Source organism: Oncorhynchus clarkii, chromosome 7 (assembly GCF_045791955.1).
Source record: "Oncorhynchus clarkii lewisi isolate Uvic-CL-2024 chromosome 7, UVic_Ocla_1.0, whole genome shotgun sequence".
Taxonomy (NCBI): domain Eukaryota; kingdom Metazoa; phylum Chordata; class Actinopteri; order Salmoniformes; family Salmonidae; genus Oncorhynchus; species Oncorhynchus clarkii.
In genome coordinates, this window is record NC_092153.1 from 46,568,583 (window position 1) to 46,593,898 (window position 25,316).

Below are 25,316 nucleotides of genomic sequence, written 5' to 3' on the forward strand. Positions count from 1 at the left end.
GTCAGACAGGCATGTGAACATCCCTTTTATCCTGTCTGCTTACGATCCCCCAGGAGTGGTGGTGGACTCTGGGCCTCCCTCCGGCATGCTGTGCCCTGTGCGGACACTGGCTGCCTATGTGGAGCGGACATGGTCAGTGAGAACAACAGACCAGCTTTTTGGCTGCTATGGTGAGAGAGTCCTGGGGGCTGGGTTATCAAAGCAGAGGCTCTCTCACTGGATCGTGGTCACGATTACGACAGCATACCGCCTGGCTTGCAAGCCAATGCTGGGATCTGTGGTGGCACATTCAACACGAGGTGTGACTGCATCCTGGGCTCTATTGAGAGGAGTGCCCCTTGCTGATATCTGTGCTGTGGCCAGCTGGGCTTCCTCTTGCACCTTTGCTAGGTACTATCGGGTAAGTGTGGCACCTCCCTCTGCGTTTTTTTTCAGCGGTCCTGGGCATCGCCTCCTCTTCCGGGGACTGTGCCAGGACCCCCCTTCCACATTGATGGCCCCTGCGTCTCGTTCACGCGCTGGGACTTCGCCGCTGGCTGGCCAGGTCCCTCTAGCACCGACTAAATCTGGTACAGGTATACCAACATATTGGAGTGATCCAATGTAGTGAAACAAACGGTGAAACAAACACGGTTATGTGAGCTATATGGATCACTCCAATCCTCTACGGTGCTAGAGGCGCCTCAAAAATGATGTAGAGAATGTGTTGCAGCCATGGGGTCTTTTTATAGGGGCGGACCCCAGCCGTGACACAGGTGTACGAGTGAATCTATAAATCCTCACCTCGGATGTATCCCTCTGCCGCGGAGTGATACTATTATATTGGAGTGGTCCATATAGCTCACATAACCGTGGATACATACGTAACCTTCGTTTTCGACACACCCACTTTCCCATACTCCAGTCGCCATATTGGGATGCAGCCACCCCCTTCTCTGAGAGTCTCATCTTTCGATAGGTGGTGAGTTTGTTGCTTGGTTTGGGTTTTACACACGATTTCGTGATGATTTTCTTGTGTGGGTGTGTCATGTGTAGAAAAAAGCTGCTATCACAAGCCCCATGTTTTGGAAAAGCGGCAAACTTTATATCGGCTGAAAGAGGTGATTAAGCTGCAGCCACTACAATAGATAAATCAATAGCATAAACACACAGCTATTCATGGGTGCCTCAATCGACTCTAGGTCTAATAGAGAGACACTTAATCATTGTCCAATTTTTTTTGCACATAATTGATTTACTTAGTCACTTTACCAGTTGCTCACTTTTCTGTGCTTGCATGATTCAATGTCATTCTAGGGCCAACTGAAAGCTGTACAAAAAATAACATGCAGTGATAAAAATTGTATAATGCTGACCCCTGATGGCAGTGTAATCTAGAGCATTTTCTGCATTCCCAAATCATTGAAGTCAAATAAACAGTATTTTAATTTGTTCATGATCATGCATTTTAATTTCAGTGAAGGTAAATTAAACTACTGAATGAGCAGTCTCATGTGAACATTTATACATTGTAATGACCTAGCAGTTATTCTGAAGTTTTGCATTTACTGCAAGTGTAATTTTTCTTGTTTTATCATAATCAAACGCATATTTGAGATTTATCTGTTTTGACTAATGGGATCCATTTTTGTCAGATTTGACTTTTGGCAGCATGTTAGGAGAATTTACGCAGCAGGTTATGAGAATTATGCCGTGTTCAAAAATACTGGGAACTCTGAAATCTCCGACTTCAGTCCGTTCAAGACAACTGGGATCTCGAAAAAAAACTGCTACGACTGGGAAAAATCGTTTTGAACGGTCATCCTAACTCAGAATTCGAAGTCGGAATATCGGACATCTTTCTAAAGCTCCGTCATTCCAACCTGAAAATCAGTGACATCATGATTTGACCTAGTTTTTTTTCTCCTTTTACCAGTTGTATTGAAAGCATCACACGTTTCAAATTCAGACATTCTTGAATGCGGCATTAGAAACCCCAAGATCTGACGTGTAGTAGGAGCTTCATTGATGACGTGTCTTTTCTGTGCAGAGCGGTTCAATGGTGCCACGCAAACTGTGCTGATCCTTCAAGTGGCACCAGTTTAACACAACGGGAATCGGATAAAGGACACCATGGGCAGTGAGTCATTTTTCTAACGTCTGTCGATGTATCTGTGAATTGCATCTTAAATGTATATTTTGAACGTTTAGTTAGTTAGATTGGCTGTGAACGGACATGTATTGTAGCTTGCTACTAGCTAGCCAATGCTAACGTCAGCTGTAATGTTAGGTGGTTAACTACCTAAAGTTACCGTACATTGGCTAGTTAGCTAGTAGTTATGGTGTTATAGTTATTAGCTAACCAGGGTTACACAATCGTTTTACTTATCTATTACCTGTAAAATGAAGAATATTATAACGTTAGTTAACGGAATGGGAAGCTAACGGTAGGAGGCAGCTAACGTTCAATCTCTGCTTACTTTAGCTCATGAAATGCCCACAAATTGTTGACTCTTGGCACTTAGTTGGCACATTTCAGATTGCTGTGTGCAACATTCGCTAACTAGTTACCCTCTACAGTCTTTGTGTCATTCTAGGAAATGTTACTAGCTAGCATTGTCTGCTGTAATAGTGTCAGTACCTGTGTGCAGAGATACTGCCGGTTCAAGTCTTTGTAGTGACATCAGACAAACAAACTGGGTGGTTCGAGCCCTGAATGCTGATTGGTTGAAAGCCGTGGTATATCAGACCGTATGATAACATTTATTTTTACTGCTGTAATTACATTGGTAACCAGTTTATAATAGCAATAATGCACCTCAGGGGTTTGTGATATGGCCAATATACCACGGCAAAGGGCTGTGTCCTAGCACTCTGCGTTGCGTCGTGCATAAGAACAGCCCTTAGCCGTGGTATATTGGCCATATACCACACCCCCTTGGGCCTTATTGCTTAATTATGACTATTTTGCTGCTAGCTTGCTAACATTGTTTTTGAATAAACCACATTGGCATTCCCAATGAATGTCAACTTCTTTGAAGAACTATGGTTAGCTGTCCAGCTACAGTAGATATTAGAGGTTGACTGATGATTTTAACGCCAATACCGATTTATTGGAGAACCAAAAATATATATTTTAAAATCAGCCGATTTTAATCTGTATGTTTGTGTGTGTAATAATGAAAATTACAACAATACTGAATGAACACTTATTTTAACTTAATATAATACATAAATAAAAGTCTTAAGTCTCAAATAAATAATGAAACATGTTCAATTTGGTTTAAATAATGCAAAAACAGTGTTGGAGAAGAAAGTAAAAGTGCAATATGTGCCATGTAAAAAAATAAATTAAAAAAAAGCTAATGTTTAAGTTCCTTGCTCAGAACATGAGAACATATGAAAGCTGGTGGTTCCTTTTAACATGAGTCTTCAATATTCCCAGTTAAGAAGTTTTAGGTTGTAGTTATTATAGCAATTATAGGACTATTTCTCTCTATACCATTGGTATTTCATATACCTTTGACTATTGGATGTTCTTATAGGCACTATAGTATTGCCAGCCTAATCTTGGAAGTTGATAGGCTTGAAGTCAAAAACAGCGCTGTGCTTCAAGCATTGCAAAGAGCTGCTGGCAAACGCAGGAAAGTGCCGTTTGAATGAATGTTTACTAGCCTGCTGCTGCCTACCACAGCTCAGTCAGACTGGTCTATCAAATTATAGACTTAATTATAATATAATGAACACAAATACGAGCCTTAGGTCATTAATATGGTCAAATCTGGCAAATTAATTAGTCTTTGTTAGGAATAAATGGTCTTCACACAGTTCACAATGAGCCAGACACCCCAAACTGCTGCATAAATTCTGACAATGCTTGCACAGAACGCAAGAGAAGTGACACAATTTTCATAGTTAATATATCCTGCCAACATTAATTTATTTTACCTAAATATGCAGGTTAAAAAAATATATACTTATGTATTGATTTTAAGAAAGGCATTGATGTTTATGGTTAGGTACATTGGTGCAATGACAGTGCTTTTTTTTGCAAATGCGCTTGTTAAATTATCACCTGTTTGGCGAAGTAGGCTATGATTCAATGATAAATTAACAGGCAACGCAGGACAAGCTAGTTAAACCAGTAACATCATCAACCATGTGTAGTTAACTAGTGATTATGTTAAGATTTATTGTTTTTTATAAGATACATTTAAAGCTAGCTAGAAACTTACCTTAGCTCCTTTCTGCACTCACATAACAGGTGGTCAGCCTTACTTAGCTAACTAGCTAGTTAGTATTTTATTGACGATGTCTGTAAATGTGAGTGGAGCCTAATTTTTCCATGCATGGGAGTGATGACGTTTCATCCTGATAAAGTGTAACTATCTTGCACTGGTTAGGACAAGACTTATTTTACTGTGCATGTAGTTTTTTTCCCCCGAAAGAAACTAACCAACCTCGTGTTTTTTTTTTTCAGTCAAATTTTTGGAAGTCATAAAGCCGTTTTGTGCGGTCTTACCCGAGATTCAGAAACCAGAGAGAAAGGTATAGTATACCGCAATCTCTACTTACTAGCTCTTCAACAATCTTAGCTCTAGTGATGATTCTAAAACCTCCCTCTTTTACCTATACAGATTCAGTTCAGAGAAAAAGTACTATGGACTGCCATCACTCTCTTCATCTTCCTGGTGTGCTGCCAGGTTAGTATCTGCTGAACATCTGTCTCTGTAATTCTATATATTGTATGGTTCTTGCAGAGAAGCCCTGTCTTTGGTCTTATTATCACTAGCTGATAATATGGTTAAAGCCACAGGAAAAGATGACTCAATGAGTGTAGTTTTAACTCTTGTGGGTACAGTGTATTGGGTTCATTCTTTCTTTGTCTCCTGTCCTCCTAGATTCCCCTCTTTGGCATCATGTCCTCGGACTCTGCAGATCCCTTCTACTGGATGAGAGTAATCCTGGCTTCCAACAGAGGTGAGAAACGAACAGTCTGGTTCTACTTAGTTTGAATGCTTGCCTGTGTCTTTAATCATCAGTCCATAGGGAGGAAGATGAGTTTAAACGTTTGAACTGTGCGTCCCTAGTAACAGATTTGGCCCCGCCCACAAAGGTTTTTTTTTTTTTAAAGGAATCTCTCATTGAAATGCATTAATTTTAGTGCTGCGTTAAATGGCTTAAATATAATATTTTTAAATAACCAAGTGTTCTATCTATAACAGAGTTGATGCCTGATATGATGTGTAAAGCCAGCAAGTAATTATTTCAAGCTACAATGCCAAGGTGGTAAAATGCTAATTCAATGCAATAACTGCATGCACGCTGGTGTCCCGTGCCATTGTAAAAACAGACAAATTTGCTGGGTCCATAGTGCGAGTGGGAACATTATCATAGTTTTTGCTTTGCTTCTTCTCCACTGCAGTGTATTTCTGGAGGTTAGGACTGGAAATATATCGTGCTGGTTGGATAGTCAGCCAGTCATGATATTGGCTGCTAAGTAGCTACAGTTACTACTAGTAGCTAGCTAAAAGAAGAGAATACTAAAAAGAATGTTTGTCAAGTGTCATGACTGCATGTTATGTATACCTAGCTAGCTGTGTGTGCGTTTTGAACATGACAACTTTCAAACAACCCAAAGATGGTACGCTATCTAGTTGGCTAACTATTTTCGAATTAGGCATTAGTTTCATAACCCAATCTAGCTAAGTTTGCAAGCTAGCTTTATCTGGCCTGCATAATATTTTCTGCCTTGTTTGTCGATCTTTAATGCTACCTAACAATGCAGTACCAACCTGCCTAGCTGCCCATCCAACCAGCTAGTAATAGGCAGCTAGCTAATAGTGCTGAGTGATTAGTGCTTTTTCATTTCTGTTTGATTTAAAAAATAATAATGGATTTCGGTATTTAATTTTTAAAAATCACAATGCATTATGAAATGACATTCAAATGTTTGTTTTTTTCTTCATGTTAAATTTCTAATCCAAAAAGAATTAACATTCAATTGCCAAAACATTTAAAATATGTGATTCTCTCAGGTCCACATTGGATAGACATCAATAGGAAATTACTATAAAATATTTCAGATGTGTATATTACTTTGTTTTTATTTGACTTTATTTTTAATTCCTTAAAGTCATCATCTCATCTCTGCTCAGGCAGTAGCAGCCAAACAGCTCTGTGCTCCCCAAATACTGTACTGTCTTTAGTCATCCTATTTAGCTAGGCTAGCCTGCTCAAGCATGCTGCAGAGCTGTCTGAGAATCCCTTTACTAGTTCTTCAAAGTAAATGAGACATACTTTCAGGAAGTATCTCCATCCCTCTGTGTACATTCCTCTCTCATGAGGTCTGTGTGAAACTAACTGAACATAGTTAAGTGTATGTGTTCTTGTGCTGAACTAGGTTGGATATTTGCTTTATGGAAACTACAGCTTCCTTCAGCCCAGCGTGCCACATTTTTCTTGATGTGATTTCTCATGATTTGATTTCTCTGTAGAGAAATGGTGCGTTGGACTCGCCAAAACCCTCAACTAAAAGGAATTCAAGTAATTGAACAGCTGTCGGTCAATTAGTTGTTTAATAACCAAAAAAGGAAATGTCGGTGACTCACTCAGCACTACTAAATACTTATAGTACAGAAAATACCTTCAAGTCTAAGTTGGATATTAGAAGTGCTGTACTTACTAAATAATATTGTACTGCCAGTTAAGATCGCATGAATATGATCTTAACCAATAAATATTGCATGTTAACTTAAACAAAACACAGCTTTACCCTAAAGCTTTACCCTTCCTGGTTGTTGCTAAGCTAAACAATGGGCTCACGTCATTGACACAGCGGTCTAACGCACTGGACCTCAGTGCTTGAGGCGTCACTACAGACATCCTGGTTCGAATCCAGGCTGTAACACAACCGGCCGTGATTGGGAGTCCCATAGGGCGGCGCACAATTGGCCCGGCGGCGTCTGGGTTTGACCGGTGTAGGCCGTCATTGTAAATAAGAATTTGTTCTGAACTGACATGCCTAGTTAAATAAACAAATATTGACACCTGTCTCTTCATTTATTAACGACTCTCAATCTTGGCTACTGATTATGTTAGAGGCATCTAGATATATTATACCTTCACTGTTTGGTTCCCACCTCTTACATGGAGAAATAATTATTCCCTGTGATGTTATCAGGTCTCATCTCTTTTGACAAGCAGTCTTTGCAAAAGCTGACATTCGTTAGCTGATATCAGCGTATTCAGAGCTTTGCCTTTGTTAGAATCCCCTTTTCCATTACAACAGTGTTGGTTCATAATAATGGTTGACTGATCCTCCACCATTCTACAGGTACTCTGATGGAGCTGGGTATCTCGCCCATTGTTACCTCTGGTCTCATCATGCAGCTGCTGGCTGGAGCCAAGATCATTGAGGTTGGAGACACCCCCAAGGACAGAGCACTCTTCAATGGAGCACAGAAATGTAGGTCCACCCTCTAATCATCTTGCACAGAAGAAGTATTTACCAAGGAATGAGATTCATCATAATATGTTGAATTATGGTTATATAGCCACCTGGCAACTGTTCTGATTTGTGGGCTTGTATATGACAGGTATTAGAATAAGGGTCTCTAGCCTGTCATAAGGCTGGGGTGTATTCAGTATCCCGTTGCAAAGTGTTTTTCCACTCACAACAGTCCAAGGATATTGAATGCAACAATCTTCCTTTTTCTCTGCAGTGTTTGGCATGATCATCACCATTGGGCAGGCCATTGTTTACGTGATGACTGGGATGTACGGAGACCCCTCAGAGATGGGTGCTGGGATCTGCCTGCTCATCATCATTCAGGTTAGTTAGACCCCTCCCCAGTTCATATAAACAGTTCACTAATTGTACCCTTTAGTTACAGAGACCTAACTTTCACAACTAAAACCCTTTGGCAGCCATTTCTTTAATCTGTCAATCAGCCATGCTCAACTGTCTGCTCTGCTTTCATCCGCCTGGTCAGAGCGTTGGGCCAGTAACTGAAAGGTCGCTGGTTCGAATCCCTGTGCCGGAAAGGTGGAATAATCTGCCGTTCTGCAAGGCAGTTAGCCCACAACTGCTTCCCGGGCGCCGCACCTCTCCCATTTCAGTTGAATGCATTCAGTTGTGCTGACTCTGTATACCCTTTCCCTTCCCTATTTTAAGCTCTCTCCTTCTTCCCCAGCTGTTTGTGGCAGGTCTGATTGTGCTGCTGCTGGATGAGCTGCTGCAGAAGGGCTATGGTTTAGGCTCTGGTATCTCCCTGTTCATTGCCACCAACATCTGTGAGACCATCGTCTGGAAGGCCTTCAGTCCCACTACTGTCAACACTGGGAGAGGTAGGTAGCACTACTGCTAGTATACATATGACCAAAAGTAGGTGGACACGTGCTCGTCGAACATCTAATTCCAAAGTCATGGGCATTAGTATGGAGTTGGCCCCCCCCCCCTTTGCTGCTATAACAGCCTCCACTCAGCCACAAGAGCAGTAGTGAGGTTGGGCGATTAGGCCTGGCTCGCAGTCGGTGTTCCAATTCATCCCAAAGGTGTTCTATGGGGTTGAGTTCAGGGCTTTGTGCAGGCCAGTCATGTTCTTCATCACCGATCTCAACCATTTCTGTATGGACCTCACTTTGTGAACGGGGTCATTGTCATGCTGAAACAGGAAAGGGCCTTCCCCAAACTGTTGCCACAAAGTTGGAAGCACAAAATCATCTAGAATGTCATTGTATGCTGTAGCATTGAGTTCCAGTGAAGGGAAATAAAGGGCCTAGCCCGACCCATGAAAAACAGCCCCAGACCATTTATTCTTCCTCCAACAAACTTTAGTTGGCACTATGCATTGGGGCAGGTAGCGCTCTCCTGGCATCCGCCAAACCCAGATTCATCCATCGGATTGCCAGATGGTGAAATATGATTCATCACTCCAGAGAACGCATTTCCACTGCTCCAGACTCCAATGGCGGTGAGCTTTACACCACTCCAGCCGATGCTTGGCATTGTGCATGGTGATCTTAGGTTTGTGTGTGGCTGCTCAGCTATGGAAACTAATTTCATTAAGCTCCCGATGAACAGTTCTTGTGCTGATGTGGCTTCCAAAGGCAGTTTTGAACTTAGTAGTGAGTGTTGCTACCGAGGACAGACAATTTTTATGCGCGTCAGCATTCGGTGGTCCTGTTCTTTGAGCTTGTGTGGCCTACCACTTCACGGCTGTGCTCCTATAAATTTTTACTTCACAATAACAGCACTTACAGTTGACCTGGGTAGATCTAGCAGGGCAGAAATTTGACAAACTGACTTGTTGAAAAGATCCTTTGACGGTGCCATGTTGAAAGTCAATAAGCACTTAAGTACAGGTCAATCTACTGCCAATGTTTGTCTTTGGAGATTGCATGGCTGTGTGCTTGATTTTTATACCTGTCAGCAATGGGTGTGGCTGAAATAGCCGAAACCACTAATTTCAAGGGGTGTCCACATACTTTTGTGTAACTAGTGTATGTGTATTTACTATGTGCTCTTGTTCTTCAGTCAGGGTTGTTCCCCCTGCTGTGCTGTGGTTAGTTAGGTAACCTTGTCTCTTGTGTCTCAGGAACGGAGTTTGAAGGTGCCGTCATTGCCCTGTTCCACCTGTTGGCCACCCGCACAGACAAGGTGCGCGCCCTGAGAGAGGCCTTCTACCGCCAGAACCTGCCTAACCTCTTGAACCTCATCGCCACAGTCTTCGTCTTTGCTGTCGTCATATACTTCCAGGTCAGTGGACAGACAACCCGTTTTATAGCCTATATCGTCTTGACTGTCATTTGATTGGTTTTACAAATGGCTTTCAATTCATTGCTTACGTGACCTTTATGACCATTGGCTCTGTTGACAATGTGAACATAAATGTTCAGACCAAAAAGCTGCATGCATAGAATAATTGAAGACAAACTTTGAATACCATTGGATTTCCGTGGTAGTTTTTGAAAGGTCTTGAACACTTCTCGCCTCCTTCCAGGGCTTCAGGGTGGACTTGCCCATCAAGTCTGCCCGTTACCGTGGTCAGTACAACACCTATCCCATCAAGCTCTTCTACACCTCCAACATTCCCATCATCCTCCAGTCTGCCCTTGTGTCCAACCTGTACGTCATCTCTCAGATGCTCTCCACACGATTTAGTGGCAACTTTCTGGTTAACCTGCTGGGCACCTGGTCTGTAAGTACCTGTCCGAAATTACCTTTGAGTGTCGCTTCTGTGTTCATTACACAGAGGTGGAGACTTGCCTCACCCATGTTCATTACACCAGTACTATTTAAAAATGTACAGCCACTTATTTTTTTCTCATCACATTTAACCTTCATGAGGTTAAAACCAATACTGAATAATTCTGTGTGACTGTAAACAATGAAGAGTCTGTTTGATGCCATAGTGGTGGTTATGATCACATGTTTTGGACTACTATGACAGCACACTGGTAGTGTTGATCGATTAGACACTTCTTTCAGCAGTCCTGTGTAAGAGAGCTAGCCGTAGGAAGGTTTTAAGAGGGCTCAGACTAACATTTTTCCCTGGTCGCACTGGTGCCTCTGTTTTTCAGTTGGTGGCACCAGCCCAAGATTTGGTCGCACTTCCATGGGAAATGCATAACCATGGTAGCAATTGAAAGGGAACAGTTTGGAGATTATTGGAAAATTGATTTTATGTGCATTTTAATCTGAAAATACTCCTGATACATTCAGTAACATAAGAATATTCCTGGAAAATGTAGGGTAGAACGTATGACCAAAAGACCAATCTCTTAAGTGGCCACACCTCTCCAAATTGTGCACAGTTCCTAAGTAATTTCAATGCCCTTTTATTAATCTTCAACTAGTAAGGTGCTTTTGAGCTCACCTAGCTGTGTTGTTGAGGAACTACAGCAAGCACAACCCTGCATCCCCACCATCACACAATTACTGTTTACACAATCTAAAAAACAATCCATTTATAAATCGCATAATGGGTGAGCTGTGCATCACATGATATTTCAGTGTTAGACTTTCACAATGAAATTCAAGGAAAGCATCATTTTGATACACATAGAAAGGAGTCATGATTGGTGGGCACGGTTTTCTTTCTGAGCTCTGTAGAGATAAATCAGATAGCCTGAACTGTACGACATGGTTTCCAACAGACCAATATTCTACATACTTTAGTGCAAAAAACTTGGTAATTTAACTACAATGAACATACAGTAGTCCATTCTGCGCATACTTGTCCGGTCTGTTTCTTTTACGCCTGCTATGTAAAAGAGACAGAAATGCATAATCGAGAGAGAGAGAGCAGATGCTTAGCGCGCTATCAATCTTGACCTGAAAATACATGATCTAAGTGATTGATAGTTGGTATTCAACAGTCATAAAAGTATGCCTTAGATATTGATTTACTTTGACAAATCACTAAGTCGTTCTTCAGACTGCATAGGCAGTAGCTCTATAGACATGTCTTGGGGTGAAATAAAGTAATCAACTAAATCAAATGTAATATACACAACTGAAATATTGAAGTGATGGTTAGTAAGTGATGAGCAGTAACTACCATCATGGGAATTGTATTCAACCCACAGTGCATTTAATGTTTAAAGAAAATGATCAAAATTGAAATGTATTTTGTTCGGTTTGAGTATTAGACTTCAAATAGAACTAATCGCTCAGCACTACCAAGCAGGAATGCATAATTTTAAGATTTTGATGTGAAACCTATTCCAGCGATTGTCATGAATTTGGGGGTTGTTTTCTGTTATCCAAAAGAGATGTTTTGGGTGAGGTTGCAATGTAGATAACATGTAACTCGCACCGCTAAGTCAAATGGTTGCAAAATGTGACTCAATGGTCGCAGTCTTGAGCCCTGTTTTACTCATAACAGCCCTGATTGGGCTATGCTTACATGGAGAATCTATACTTAATTGATTGTGTGTTTTGTATAGGATACTTCCACTGGAGGACCAGCTCGTGCCTACCCAGTTGGCGGTCTCTGCTACTACCTCTCTCCCCCGGAGTCCTTTGGTTCTGTTTTGGATGACCCCATCCATGCTGCAATCTACATCGTCTTCATGCTGGGCTCCTGTGCCTTCTTCTCCAAGACATGGATCGAGGTTTCAGGATCCTCGGCCAAAGATGTGAGTCACTTGATGTATTTGCTTCATCTGTTACAGATGCACTTTTACTGTAGGTACACTGAAATGTGTGTGGTAGTTTCTAACTCTGCATGTCTGACAGGTGGCTAAGCAGCTGAAGGAACAGCAGATGGTGATGAGGGGACACAGAGAGACCTCCATGGTGCACGAGCTCAACCGGTAAAAACATACACACCTTTTGGTTGCACTCTGGCCCAAGTGTTAATTGCTGTGTATTTTTCTACACATTTCTAAAATCTTGTGTTCTTTGTGAAGGTACATCCCCACGGCTGCAGCTTTCGGTGGCCTATGCATAGGTGGGCTGTCCGTCATGGCGGACTTTCTGGGTGCCATCGGTTCGGGTACTGGAATTCTATTGGCCGTGACCATTATCTACCAGTACTTTGAGATCTTCGTCAAGGAGCAGAGTGAAATGGGCAGCATGGGAGCGCTGCTATTCTAGAAACACCCTCCAACACGCACCACAGACACACAGCCTCCACCCTCTACAAATTAATTTTCATTTTGCATTGTATCTAATGCGCACAAATCAGTGCATTCTGCCTCTGCGACACGTCCTCTTTCTCAGCTTCTTTGTGTTCCCAGAAGCTCTTGAGGGCTCACGCAGACTGGATCTCACTGGGAAAGAAAGATGGTACTTGACCCAGTGTTCGGCATGGAATTGCGTCTGTTCTGTCCCGTTGTTTTTCAATACCATTCAGCCAGGCTACTCTGCTGATGGTCTTATCTTCTATAGAAGCTTGCTCAAGGAAATTGAAGACTGACTCCATTTTAAAGGAGTCTGTTCTTAAACCAACAAGCACTACACCTGGACATTTTTGGAGAGTGGAAAGAAAGTCATGTCATGTTCATTTCAGGTCATTGTAAGCTGTGCATGGGTTTGAAGAGCCACATTGGGGTAAAGAAAGTATAAATATACTTGTATATGTATCCTTTAAATGGCTCTGGGAATCTCCAACAAGCTTTGTTGGTTTATTTACTTTTTAAAACATTTTAATCATGGAATATATTTGTATTCATGCTGGTCCTATCAATAGCATATGTTAGTACTTTGTCTCTGGGTCCTAAAGGAAAGTGTTTGTGTTGTGGTCTTTTATTCCCAGACAATCGCTGTAGAAACTGCCTAGATGTCATTGGAGGATGGTGGGTTTGGTAGGAATGGAATGGGGTTTCACTTAGAGTTTTTTACTTTCTGTATTGGACATAATTATGAAATTTGACTAGGATTTAATTTTTTAGATCCTCATCCCCCACTGAAAACTGTCAGTGTCCCCCAAATAAAACACTACCATGGACATAGGGCCCATGTCTTTGTTCAGGCCAATATTTTTCAATAAAAAGCTAGAAAACAACATTCTGTGTTGAACCTTCACATGGCATAAATCACAACAATATGCATCAAACAAAGTATATCCCAATATTATTGTGGTACATACTGCCAGATGAGTGCAGTACAGGTTTCACTTCTCTTTGGGAGAGTACTGCCAAATAGTCACCTGGTACTGTTGGTAGGAGTTTCCCCGCACCACTGGTCCAGACTCAGTTTTTTTCCTCATTATGGGGGTTGTGTAATCTGATACTGGATCTACCTCGAACTGCTGCACAAATTACCAGTGGCTGCCCGGATGACGTCATGAGACTGCGTCCAGAAATCGAAGCAGAGAGAGGTCAAAGGAAACGGAAACCGGGCGGTTATTAATTACATGGCTATGTTCACTGCAGCTAATTGTACAAAAACCGTCGTTGCTTCTGATCTAAGTAGAGGACCAACGGATATCACCACCGTCTGTCATGTCGTACTGTAAGCAAGAGGGTAATAGTGCACCTTAGATTTTCATTCATTTCGCTTGTCCAATGAATGTCGTTGAAGGGGCTAGCATGATAACGTTAGGTATCTAGTGAACTTGCGAAGCAGGTCAGCGGTGCTTGTTCCAGCTTGATGTGTGCAGTAATTTCATGTAGCTTAGTTCCAGTCAGTTATAGGGTTTGAAGAGGTCTATAAATGGGGCAATCAAATTCTCAGGATTAATCTGATTTGTAAAGGAAGGCTATTCGTACGAGACGAACACATTAACTTCCACGCTAGCCAGAACTTCAGGCAGAGCTGTCAACGCGTTTACCAGATAAGTAGAGGACCAACGGATATCACCACACTAAGGTCAAAACGCGATCATGGTTCCATTTAGTTCTGACTCGGTGGTATTCAGCCATTCGCTTTGCCCACGACTACTCTGTGTGTGAACTACATCCACGACGCTGTGTTTAAACATTTATAAACGTCAATCATGGCTTTCGAAACGTATGGCCCTTTATCTTTCTTAAGCAAGAACCAATCCTTCAAATAAAATATATGCTGACCACACTGTTCGCGTTGCGTGAGCAAAATAAATGTACACGTACATGGTATTCAATCATTGCACCCACACTGCTCACGATATTCTGCGTAGCATTTATATAACTTGGTTCTATTTGTGATGTGCTGAAAGTCCCGCCTCCCATCTCCTCATTGATTTTTAGGAGCATATACCCACGTGGGTGGTAGTGTTAATGCACCTTACAGTTGGTTGCCGACCACCTGATAAAGTCCGAAGAAGAAGGAGAGATTACTTGAAACAAACTTTTACCCTTTTATCTGTGGATTAATTGTCGGAGTAAAGGTAAATTAATATAGTTGGTTCAGAGTTTGTTTTGATATTTCAACTTGCGTGTCCTGATTGCATCTGGTATGTGTGGACAAAATCAACATGCATTTGGTCAGCATGTTAAGGTGTGTTCACACTGCACCTTAGACTAGGGCTAAGAGCGATTTTAGCCTGGGGCTAAGTGAGTTTTCACACTTGCATATTCTAAAGTGGGCTAGCACCAACCTTAGCCCAGGACTAGCTGGCCCTGCTCCGGAGCACTTTTTGGGGTTTTCCAGTGTGAATCAGGGTCAGGAACAACTACTAGAATGCCCAGTCCAATCAATAAAGCTGCACTGTTATTTTGACAAGTCAATTCATACTATTTAATCCTATTTGAGTACAAAAACCAAATCCATGCAAAAACATTGCTTGCTATGCCTAACAAATGTGGTTATTATGGCTGGCTGGCTAATGTCTTCTCACTTATCAAACTAAAGCTACAAACACTACAAATGGAAAGGCAGCAAACACTTCATTTGTCTGTTTTCATAGATTTTCCATTTACTTTTAAATGGATATATCCATGATAATATTGTTGAATGATTCCTGCTAGATCAGAAAAGTTGATGCCTCGTTCATGCACACCATTCTCTGTACAGGGGTGAGAAAGAATTTCAAAAGTGAAACATTGTTTCTGAGGTCAGACAGGCAGATGGCGAAGTTTATACAAGCCATCACTGTTGGAAATCAAATGCTAGGCTAGACGCAATATGAAATAATGTGTTAATGCCTTATTGCTTATAACATTGGTCACATGTTGTTTGTCCGTTAGCCCTGGGCTGTGGAATACCAGTGTGATTCCTTAGCCCAGGGCTAAAGCTTAGCCTAGGGTTAACAAATGCTTGTGTGAACACAGGCTAAGCTAGCCCAGGGCCAGTCTAGCCTGTGGCTATGATAGTCCGGGGCTAAGAACAATGCAGTGTGAAAAGGCCTTTTATAGCAGTTTTGCACATATCCATACCGCTATGGGTACCTTACACTTACAGACAGATGTGCAGAGCATGCTAGATAGTTAAACTTACCTCAATGCAGGGATGGGATATGCCACTGTACTCCAATTTGTACCTTTATCCAAATCCACACTGCTCCGTCAAGAAGATTGAAATACTGCTAGTTTTTTTTTCTGAAAACTGCCCTCGCTAGCTGTAGCCACCGCAGCCATTTTGGAATGGCTTTGTCAGCCAATCAGCTCCTTTGTTGTTTAACGCATCATGCCATTCCATAATGGCAGCTGTAGCTACTGCTAGCTAGCATGAGGATGAAAAGGGTTTTCAGAGAAAATAGCAGTATTTAAATCTTCTCGATGGAGCAGTGTGGATAAAGGTCAAATTTGAATACAGTGGCATATCCCATCCCTACATCCGACCCACGTCTCGCGCCGGCTCTACGGTGTCCTAATGTAACCATGATTTGCTTTCCGACCTCAGTGCAGCTCAGTGTAAACAAGTATAACAAGTAGGGTCGGTATCTTCTGGCAATCAAAGCGCATGTCATGTCAGGTGACAGTTCGGTTGTTTTTATATCTGGACCCTGCTGGTTAAACATAGTTAGTGGGCATTGATTCAGCGTTCTGTTTACAAAAACAGCTGTTGTCGAATTGTAAACTTAGCAGCTATTATGGCCAACATATTAATAGCCAACCACTTGCCTTGATCCAATAGATAAATGCATTTGTGTGTTTATTGGGTCAGTCAGACCATATTAACCATGAATTTGTATAATTGGTCTCCCACTTTGCTTTAATAAAGCCAGCCTGGAGACAGGGAAGGGGAAGTGCAATTAGCATGTCATGGTCATAGCAGGGTGCCCATTGTTTCCTTAGACATTGCATATTTTCATCCCATCGTCTCACCTGTGTTTTCACCTTGCCAGGTAAAGATCGCATCATCTTCGTTACCAAGGAAGACCATGAAGCACCTAGCAACGCTGAGCTCATTGCAGATGACCCCAATGACCCCTACGAAGACCAGGGTAAGTGGGCTGTGAATTCATGTCAGGGATGTAGAAGGATTATGAAACACTCAACAGTGGTGTAGTCATTACAAAGGTACCAAAGAGGTGAATTCTGAAGTTACAACCATGTCAATTAAGTGCATTCGGAAAGTATTTAGACCCACTTGACTTTTTCCACATTTTGTTATGTTACAGCCTTAATCTAAAATGGATTCAATAAATAAAAATCCTTTCTGTTCTTTATTTTTTATACATTGACAAAAATGTTTAAAAAACAACAGTTTTCACTTTGTCATTATGCGGTATTGTGTGTAGATTGCTGAGGATATTTTTTTTGTTCATCCACTTTAGAATAAGGCTGTAACATAACAAAATGTGGAAAAAGTCAAGGGGTCTGAATACTTCCCGAAGGCACTATGTTTGTGTGAGTGTGTGTGTGTGTGTGTGTATAGAGAGAGATATTACAAATTTAAAACAGAAATACCTTATTTACATAAGTATTCAAGCCCTGAAATTGAGCTCAGGGGTATCCTGTTTCCATTGATCATCCTTGAGATGTTTCTACAACTTGATTGGAGTCCACCTGTAGTAAATTCAGTTGATTGCACATGATTTGGAAAGGCACACACCTGTTGTGTCTATATAAGGTCCCACAGTTGACTGTGCATGTCAGAGCTAAAGCCAAGCCATGAGGTCGAAGCAATTGTCCGTAGAATTCCGAGACAGGATTGTATCTAGGCACAGATCTGGGGATGTGTACCAAAAAATGTCTACAACGTTGAAGGTCCCCAAGAACGCAGTGGCCTCCATCATTCTTAAATGATGAAGTTTAGAACCACCTAGACACTTCCTAGAGCTGGCTGCCTGGCCAAACTGAGAAATCGGGGGAGAAGGGCCTTGGTCAGGGAGGTGACCAAGAACCCGATGGTCACTCTGACAGAGCTCCAGAGTTCGACTGTGGAGATGGGAGTACCTTCCAGAAGGACAACCATCTCTGCATCACTCCACCAATCAGGCCTTTATGGTAGAGTGGCCAGACTCTCAGACCATGAGAAAGAAGATTCTCTGGTCTGATGGAACCAAGATTGAACTCTTTGGCCTGAATGCCAAGTGTCACGTCTGGAGGAAACCAGGCACCGCTCATCTGCTGGCCAAAACCATCCCTAAAATGAAGCATGGTGGTATTTTATTAGGATCCCCATTAGCTGTTGCAAAAGCAGTAGCTACTCTTCCTGGGGTCCACACAAAACATAATACTGTCAGGGGTGCGTAACTGGTGGCAGGGAAGTCAAACGCAGGAGAGCAGAACTTGGTAAATAGCCAGAGCCGTTTAATGTACATAACTACCGGCATACAAACATAACGAAACACATGGGCACAAAACCCGTATCGCACCAGTCACATAAAGCACACATACTTACAATAAACAATTCCCGACAAGGACATGGGGGAAACAGAGGGAAAATATACAACATGTAATTAGGAAATTTAATCCAGGTAAGTGAAAACAAGACAAAACAAATGGAACATAAAAAATGGATCGGTGATGGCTAGAAGGCCGGTGAGGTCGTCCGCCAAACACCCCCCGAACAAGGAGAGGAACCGACTTCGGGAGAAGTCGTGACAAATACAGAATGGCATAATACAGAACATCATTTGACAACAACAGCTCAAGGACAGAACTACATACGTTTTTAAAAAGGCACACATAGCCTACATATCAATGCGGACACATGCGGTCAAATAGGGGAGAGGCGTTGTGGTGGCAGCATAATGCTGTGGGGATGTTTTTCAGAGACAGGGACTGGGAGTCTCAGGATTGAGAGAAAGATGAACGGAGCAAAGTACATAGAGATCCTTGATGAAAACCTGCTCCAAAGCACTCAAGACCTCAGACTGGGGCGAAGGTTCACATTCCAACAGGACAACAACCCTAAGCATACAGCCAAGACAACGCAGAAGTATCTTTGGGACAAGTCTCTGAATATTATTTTTTTATTTCACCTTTATTTAACCAGGTAGGCTAGTTGATAACAAGTTCTCATTTACAACTGCGACCTGGCCAAGATAAAGCAAAGCAGTGTGACAAACAACAACAACACAGAGTTACACATGGAATAAACAAGCGTACAGTCAATAACACAATAGAAAAAAAGAAAGTCTATATACAGTGTGTGCAAATGGCGTGAGGAGGTAAGGCAATAAATAGGCCATAGTAGCAAGTAATTACAATTTAGCAAATGAACACTGGAGTGATAGATGTGCAGATAATGATGTGCAAGTAGAAATACTGGTGTGCAAAAGAGTAGAAAATAAATAAAAACAATATGGGGATGAGGTAGATGAGGTAGGTAGATTGGATGGGCAATATACAGATGGGCTAGGTACAGCTGCAGCGATCGGTTAGCTGCTCGGATATCTGATGTTTAAAGTTAGTGAGGGAAATATAAGTCTCCAGCTTCAGCGATTTTTGCAATTCGTTCCAGTCATTGGCAGCAGAGAACTGGAAGGAAAGGCGGTCAAAGTAGGTGTTGGCTTTGGGGATGACCAGTGAGATATATCTGCTGGAGCGTGTGCTACGGGTGGGTGTTGTTATCGTGACCAGTGAGTTGAGATAAGGCGGAGCTTTACCTAGCAAAGACTTATAGATGACCTGGAGCCAGTGGGTTTGGCGACGAATATGAAGCGAGGGCCAGCCGATTAGAGCATACAGGTCGCAGTGGTGGGTGGTACAGTGGGGCAAAAAAGTATTTAGTCAGCCACCAATTGTGCAAGTTCTCCCACTTAAAAAGATGAGAGGCCTGTAATTTTCATCATAGGTACACTTCAACTATGACAGACAATGAGAAATAAAATCCAGAAAATCACATTGTAGGATTTTTAATGAATTTATTTGCAATTGCTTCCAAAAGGTGCTTCAACAAAGTACTGAGTAAAGGGTCTGAATGCTTATTTAAATGTGATATTTATTTATTTAAAATTGTATAAGTTTGCAAAAATATCTAAAACCTGTTTTTGTTTCATCATTATGGGGTATTGTGTGTAGATTGATGAGGGGGAAAAGTCTATTTAATCAATTTTAGAATAAAACTGTAACATAGCTAAATGTGGAAAAAGTCAAGGGGTCTGAATACTTTCCAAATGCACTGTACATGCCAGCAAGGTGGACAAACTTGCCGTTCTGCCCTTGAGTAAGGCAGTTAACCCTCAACAGCAATTACTTTCTGGGCGCCGATGACGTTGATTAAGGCAGCCCCCTGTACCTCTCTGATTCAGAGGGGTTGGGTTAAATGCGGACGACACATTTTGGTTGAATGCATTCAGTTGTGCAACTGACTAGGTATCCCCCTGCCCTTTCCTCTTATATCTCTATTCCTCTAGGCCTGATTCTGCCTAGTGGGGAGATCAACTGGAACTGTCCATGCCTGGGAGGGATGGCTAGCGGGCCCTGTGGCACACAGTTCAAGGAGGCCTTCTCCTGCTTCCACTACAGCAATGAGGAGGTGAAGGGTTCAGAGTGTATCGACAACTTCCGCGCTATGCAGGAGTGTATGCAGAAGTACCCCGAGCTCTACCCACAGGAGGACGAGAACGAGGGAGTCGCCGCGGGAGGGGCAGATGCTACTGCCCCTGTGCCTGCTGAGAGCTCTGCCCCCGTTGATTCTGCTTCACCTGAGCTGGCAGAGGACTCGTCCCCAGCACCAGTGGCGTCTAGTGACTCTACCCTGTCCTCCCCAACACCTGAGTCTGCCCCGTCATCCGACAATACACCCCCCACAGACAGCCAGGCTGCCAGTTAAAATCACCCACTCTCCACCATCCCCCGGTCTCTCCCTGAAACCACTGCTGTGCACAGACCACTCTCTGGGGAGATCAGCTCTGTCAACTGATGCCTCAGACCTGTTCTCTTGGTTCAACATTCATCACGAGGGATAATTACTTTTAAAGGGGGCCTAGAACTGCAGAGGAGTTAAGGCTCCTACAGGGAATATGCTGTGAGAAGAGGAGGACAATACAAAATAAATACACATCTTTTTTCTTATGCTTTTTTATCCAGTGGTTGTTGAGCTACTGATGTTCCTACAGTGGGGAGTTTGTAGAGGAGGACTTGTTCGCTGAAGTGGACTTTAGTTAAAGGTTTCTCATCCAAAACAATTTAGCTGCTTATTATCAAGCTTCAAATCAGATAATTTGTGCCATTCTATGTTAATTCTACACTGGAAGTGTGTAACCTACTATCAATGTTACTGGTCAGACTAGTTTGTGATCACTTGACTTAATGTTAGGCTTGGGCGGTATACCTCATACCAGGGTATTTGGAAATAGTTGGGATGTTTTTTTCAATACTGTTAATGGCATTGAACATTTAAACTATTTATTTGATGTTTTTCAATACATTTTAATATTTGTTGCTAATTTTTAAGTAAATACCCACACAGTCAACTTGTGCAATACTTTAGGAGATAAAGCAGGTTGCGTTCTTCATTTCACCGGTAGTTCTTCATTTCACATAGGTCCCCAGAACAGTTGAGCCAATGACGTGGTTGTTTGTTTGTAAATAGCACAACTGGAGAAAGCGGGAGGAGGTGAGAACAGCTGTGTATTGACTGGTCGCGTTTTATATTGAAAGTCGTGTTTTTTTTGCTTCAATAGAGTGATCAGGGAAGTGCAACTATAGTTTTCCTTCAGAAAAAATACGTTAGTGCAACACATTAGGCAGAAAAAAGCTTCATTGTAATCAGATGACAAAAGTAGTGCAACGCTATTTGGCTGGCAGTCACACACAAGTAAACGAGCTTGCAATGAAAAAGCAAGGTATTTTTTGCAAAAAAATAATGCATGGCCATCGTGTGCCTGTTTATCATAGAAAGAATGTAGCCAGCTACATTTCCTAATCTTTTACCGAAGAAAAGTAGGCTAGCTACACCGAGAAAAGTAGCTTCACATCAGTCAGAGCACTGTCTGCTGATATAATGCCCATTTGTGAATTCTCATCCGAGTGGAGAAGTGCAATTGAAGCACAAAATGAGTCTGATGCAGAGCAGAAATTACATTAAGTAGCATTTTACGTCTGCGTTTACAAAACGCTGCAAGATATTTATTTTTTAAATTTAAATTCTGCATTAAATTGGCTTCCGAGTGGTGCAGCGGTCTAAGACACTGCGTCTCAGTGCAAGAGGCGTCACTGCAGTCCCTGGTTCGAGACCAGGCTGCATCACATCCAGCCGTGATTGGGAGTCCCATAGGGTGGCGCACAATTGGGCCAGCGTCGTCCGGGTTTGGCCGGGGTAGGCCGTCATTGTAAATAAAAATGTGTTCTTAACTGATGTGCCTAGTTAAATAAAGGTACAATTTTTCAAATTTAAATTAAAGTGACCCTTAAATTTAACTTGCTAGTTAATCTAAGTAAATTGCTGAATTAAGTGGAGGCATCATATCGTGTTAGCTTTCTGCCGTGTTCTCCCATCTTCTCAGAGCAGGCAGGCCAGTTGCCCTAGCGACTCCAGACTCCACACAGGCACAATGTGTAGTCTACACATGCTGCTTCAGAGCCAGTACTGTTCTTCCTTCAGACAAGCATGCATCAGAACTTTCTTAATTTGCAGTGTCTCACGTTCACATTCACTTGTAAATGTCCAAACTCACCAAAAATAACATTTGGTAGCTCCTAACTATATATATATAACTTTATGAGCTGGATTGCCTGTTTTTGCAATTCCTTTATTTTCGTTGGCGCCCGTTAGTATATTTAGTCAGCAGCCCCCATTGAAATTCGCTATTACCTGTGCTAATTTTGTTAGCATTCTGTTAGACGCCCAATGTTTTGTTTGTTTTTGCGCCCCCTTGTATACGAACCCTGTAATGCCGTATATCCCGGTATGAGAAAAGGATGGTATGATATGAAAATCTGGATACTGCCCAACCCTACTGCATGTTTGTGTTTGACAGATTATGGTAAGAGATAGGATTAAAGCTTGATTACTCTTGTGTACTAAATTGCTGCTCAAAGATCATGTGACATGTCTGTTTTTCAATTTTAAGTTTTGTCAAAAGTCCTGAATGTTGCTGTTGGCATGATGTTTTTCCACCAATCTGTTCTTTGATTTTTACCTCACTATTACTTAATAGATTTTTCCATCCAATGACCACCCTTCATAACCCATATACCTGAATAAAGTGGAAGTCCATTGTCTATGCAATCATTTCCTCAAAGGAGCTAATTAAACCCTGCGTGCCAACTGGGATTTGGTTATGGGTTGCATAATAGTCTCTTGAAAGAGGGAGCTGTTGGAAATGTATTGGACAATGACACTAATAATCAGAGGGAGGGTTTTGGAAGATTGGGGTTAAATCCTAATTTGAGATGTGTGTTTTAGGGTTGACCCCATTTAGTCAACTGGTCGATAGGCTGTTGGTCGAGCAGTCGCAAATATACATTTCTTTATGGCACACGAGAAACCCGTCAGATTCACGCTGGCCTTAGTGGACTAATCCATTGCGAAGGCCACGGGGATGGCTCACCAGTAGTACATTTACCGTTCTAATCTACAATATTTGTTTGGTGAAGGTAATTTCTGTTAATACATTATTGAGGTATTTTACATTTTTCATTGTCGGAGTGGATACGTTATTTGCGGACCGCACAACCTAAGCTACGCTTGTGAGGAACGTGTTTTTGGTTTATTTCATTCCATTTACGGAGTTATCAATGTTTGGAACGTCTTTTGTTTGTAGCGCTCCTGTCAATGTTCATTAATGATGCGCGCCAGATTATGCATAGAAGTAGGCCAAGGCTACCTGGTTTGCGCACAAATGTAGACCTATAAATGTGCCCATATGAGGAACTGATAGTATTTCTGATTCTCTTAAAAAACCTGTTCCCAACCCTCCTCCCCTTGCTGATTACCTTAGCTCCTGAAGTTGCCGGCAACCTTTTCAATTTGGAGTGTCAATTTATCTTACCATTTCTACCAATCTGCCTGCCAGTTATTATTTTCAAAAGTCTCATTGTCGTGGAAAAGTTTAGTTTCATTTATAATAAAGGCTTAGTATCTCAAAATCATTATCATATGCTTCATAAAAATTCTAAAAGTAACTTATGTAGACTAAAAGTAGCATACATAAAGCCAACAAATAAAAACATTGCAGCCTGCAGGTAAAACATATTTTGATACAAATAAATATCCTATAAATCACATTGGCCACATGTGGCCTGTCTGCAAGGAACTTGAAACATTGAAACAAGGTGTCAAAAAAGACACCTTTTAACATTTTGACCAAGATTATTTTTTAGTCAGACAGCCCTAGCGTGTTTAATGCAATGACGTCAATACAGGATTCATGTGAAAATGTGAGATACAGTGTGTTTAAATCTCAGGATTTGAGCCTTTGAGATATGACTTTTCTGGTTAGGTGCCCCAGGTCCTGGAAGGCCAAATATGTTTGGTGCTGGCCGCTATTATCAACAACTCATGTTCTTATGAAGAAAGACTGAGTACATAGAGCGGCCTCTAGTCAGAGCACAGTGAAGGTGCTTCCTTCACCTGCTTTTGAAACATGTCATTTCAAGCCTTTAATGCATTGGTACTTTCTTTTACCTGTCCTGATTAAAGTTATTACTAAACAATGTCTTATTACCTCTTTCAAACATTTCTACCCATATGTTTAAATACTGTTCAAACACAAATGAAACTAGAGCTTCATACATACGACTGGACCATGATGCTTTGAAAGTGATTCGTCCTCTGGGATCTTGTTCATTCTTCGGTGAAACTGCACCACATACATTGAACCTTGTATCTTTTCAGATTAAGATATTAGCTGCATGTTCCTAACACTTACATTTCTCAGGTTGATCTTTTTATGTACTCTGTAGGCCCTATTTGTTGCATAAAAGATGGCGGTGGCTGGGACTTGTATAGACTGCCACCAGAACGCACACCCTGCGATTGCACTACGCTGAAGAGAAAGACAGGATGCCCAAAAGAGACATGGAGAAGAACAATAGAAAATAAGGTGGAGTGGCTTGACCTGGGGAGCCCTCACCAAGAAGGCTGCAGACTGGAAGCAGTGCACTCTCCTGTGGATGCCTTTATGTGCCTCAAAATGTAAATAAGTGTGTGTGTTTGTTGCACTTTTCATTAGCACACTACACATGGAAAATAAATGATTGGAACTGGACACTGAAAAAAATACTGTACACTAAAAGCAGTCAAAAGCAGCACTGTACTGAGAACCTGGTAGGCATAAAAAGGCATGGCTTTGGTTAAACACAGTCTGAAAAGCTGGTATACTAGGGTTTGTTGTGTCTAGTAGATTCCAGGAGGGTGTTTGTCTGTCTATGTAGGACGCCTCAAGTTAAATCATCTTCATAAGAAAGGCGCTAAAGATTCCAGTATCCAGTCCATCCTCTTCGCATCATATGGCAGGGTTGTAGTCTTTTATGGGCACGATTTTCCATAGCAATTATTGGTCAAGACACTTGGTCAAGCCTTATCCACTGAGTTTGTCCCTTTCCTGAATGATCTAGTGAACCAG

The 25,316-nt window shown here is 41.8% G+C and overlaps 2 protein-coding genes across 3 annotated transcripts; both read left to right on the plus strand.

Annotated features, from left to right (window-relative positions):
• Positions 1-1,946: 1,946 nt before the first annotated feature.
• On the plus strand, positions 1,947-13,493 carry LOC139413388 (protein transport protein Sec61 subunit alpha). Its single transcript, XM_071160711.1, has 12 exons — positions 1,947-2,119; positions 4,460-4,527; positions 4,617-4,682; positions 4,881-4,959; positions 7,316-7,447; positions 7,704-7,813; positions 8,175-8,328; positions 9,579-9,739; positions 9,984-10,181; positions 11,932-12,123; positions 12,224-12,300; positions 12,397-13,493. Exons 1-12 carry the CDS (start codon positions 2,113-2,115, stop codon positions 12,581-12,583), a joined length of 1,431 nt encoding a protein of 476 aa, XP_071016812.1. The 5' UTR covers positions 1,947-2,112; the 3' UTR covers positions 12,584-13,493.
• Positions 13,494-13,782: 289 nt separating this feature from the next.
• Positions 13,783-24,402, plus strand: LOC139413389 (mitochondrial intermembrane space import and assembly protein 40-like). 2 transcript variants are annotated; one of them, XM_071160712.1, is made up of 3 exons: positions 13,783-13,954; positions 16,698-16,796; positions 20,160-24,402. In XM_071160712.1, the coding sequence occupies exons 1-3, from the start codon at positions 13,933-13,935 to the stop codon at positions 20,576-20,578; spliced, it is 540 nt and encodes a 179-aa protein (XP_071016813.1). In that variant the 5' UTR covers positions 13,783-13,932; the 3' UTR covers positions 20,579-24,402. The 2 variants fall into 2 exon arrangements, with proteins under 2 accessions (XP_071016813.1, XP_071016814.1); XM_071160713.1 differs by having other exon boundaries at positions 13,790-13,942.
• The last annotated feature ends 914 nt before the right edge of the window (positions 24,403-25,316 follow it).

Bases quoted from the DNA above. Each gene is read 5' to 3' on its own strand.
- LOC139413388 (XM_071160711.1), top strand. The intron at 7,814-8,174 runs GTTAGTTAGACC...CTTCTTCCCCAG, and splicing joins GCCTGCTCATCATCATTCAG to CTGTTTGTGGCAGGTCTGAT. The intron at 8,329-9,578 runs GTAGGTAGCACT...CTTGTGTCTCAG, and splicing joins TACTGTCAACACTGGGAGAG to GAACGGAGTTTGAAGGTGCC.
- LOC139413389 (XM_071160712.1), top strand. From the start codon at position 13,933: ATGTCGTACTGTAAGCAAGAGG. The intron at 13,955-16,697 runs GTAATAGTGCAC...TCACCTTGCCAG, and splicing joins GTCGTACTGTAAGCAAGAGG to GTAAAGATCGCATCATCTTC. The intron at 16,797-20,159 runs GTAAGTGGGCTG...CTATTCCTCTAG, and splicing joins TGACCCCTACGAAGACCAGG to GCCTGATTCTGCCTAGTGGG.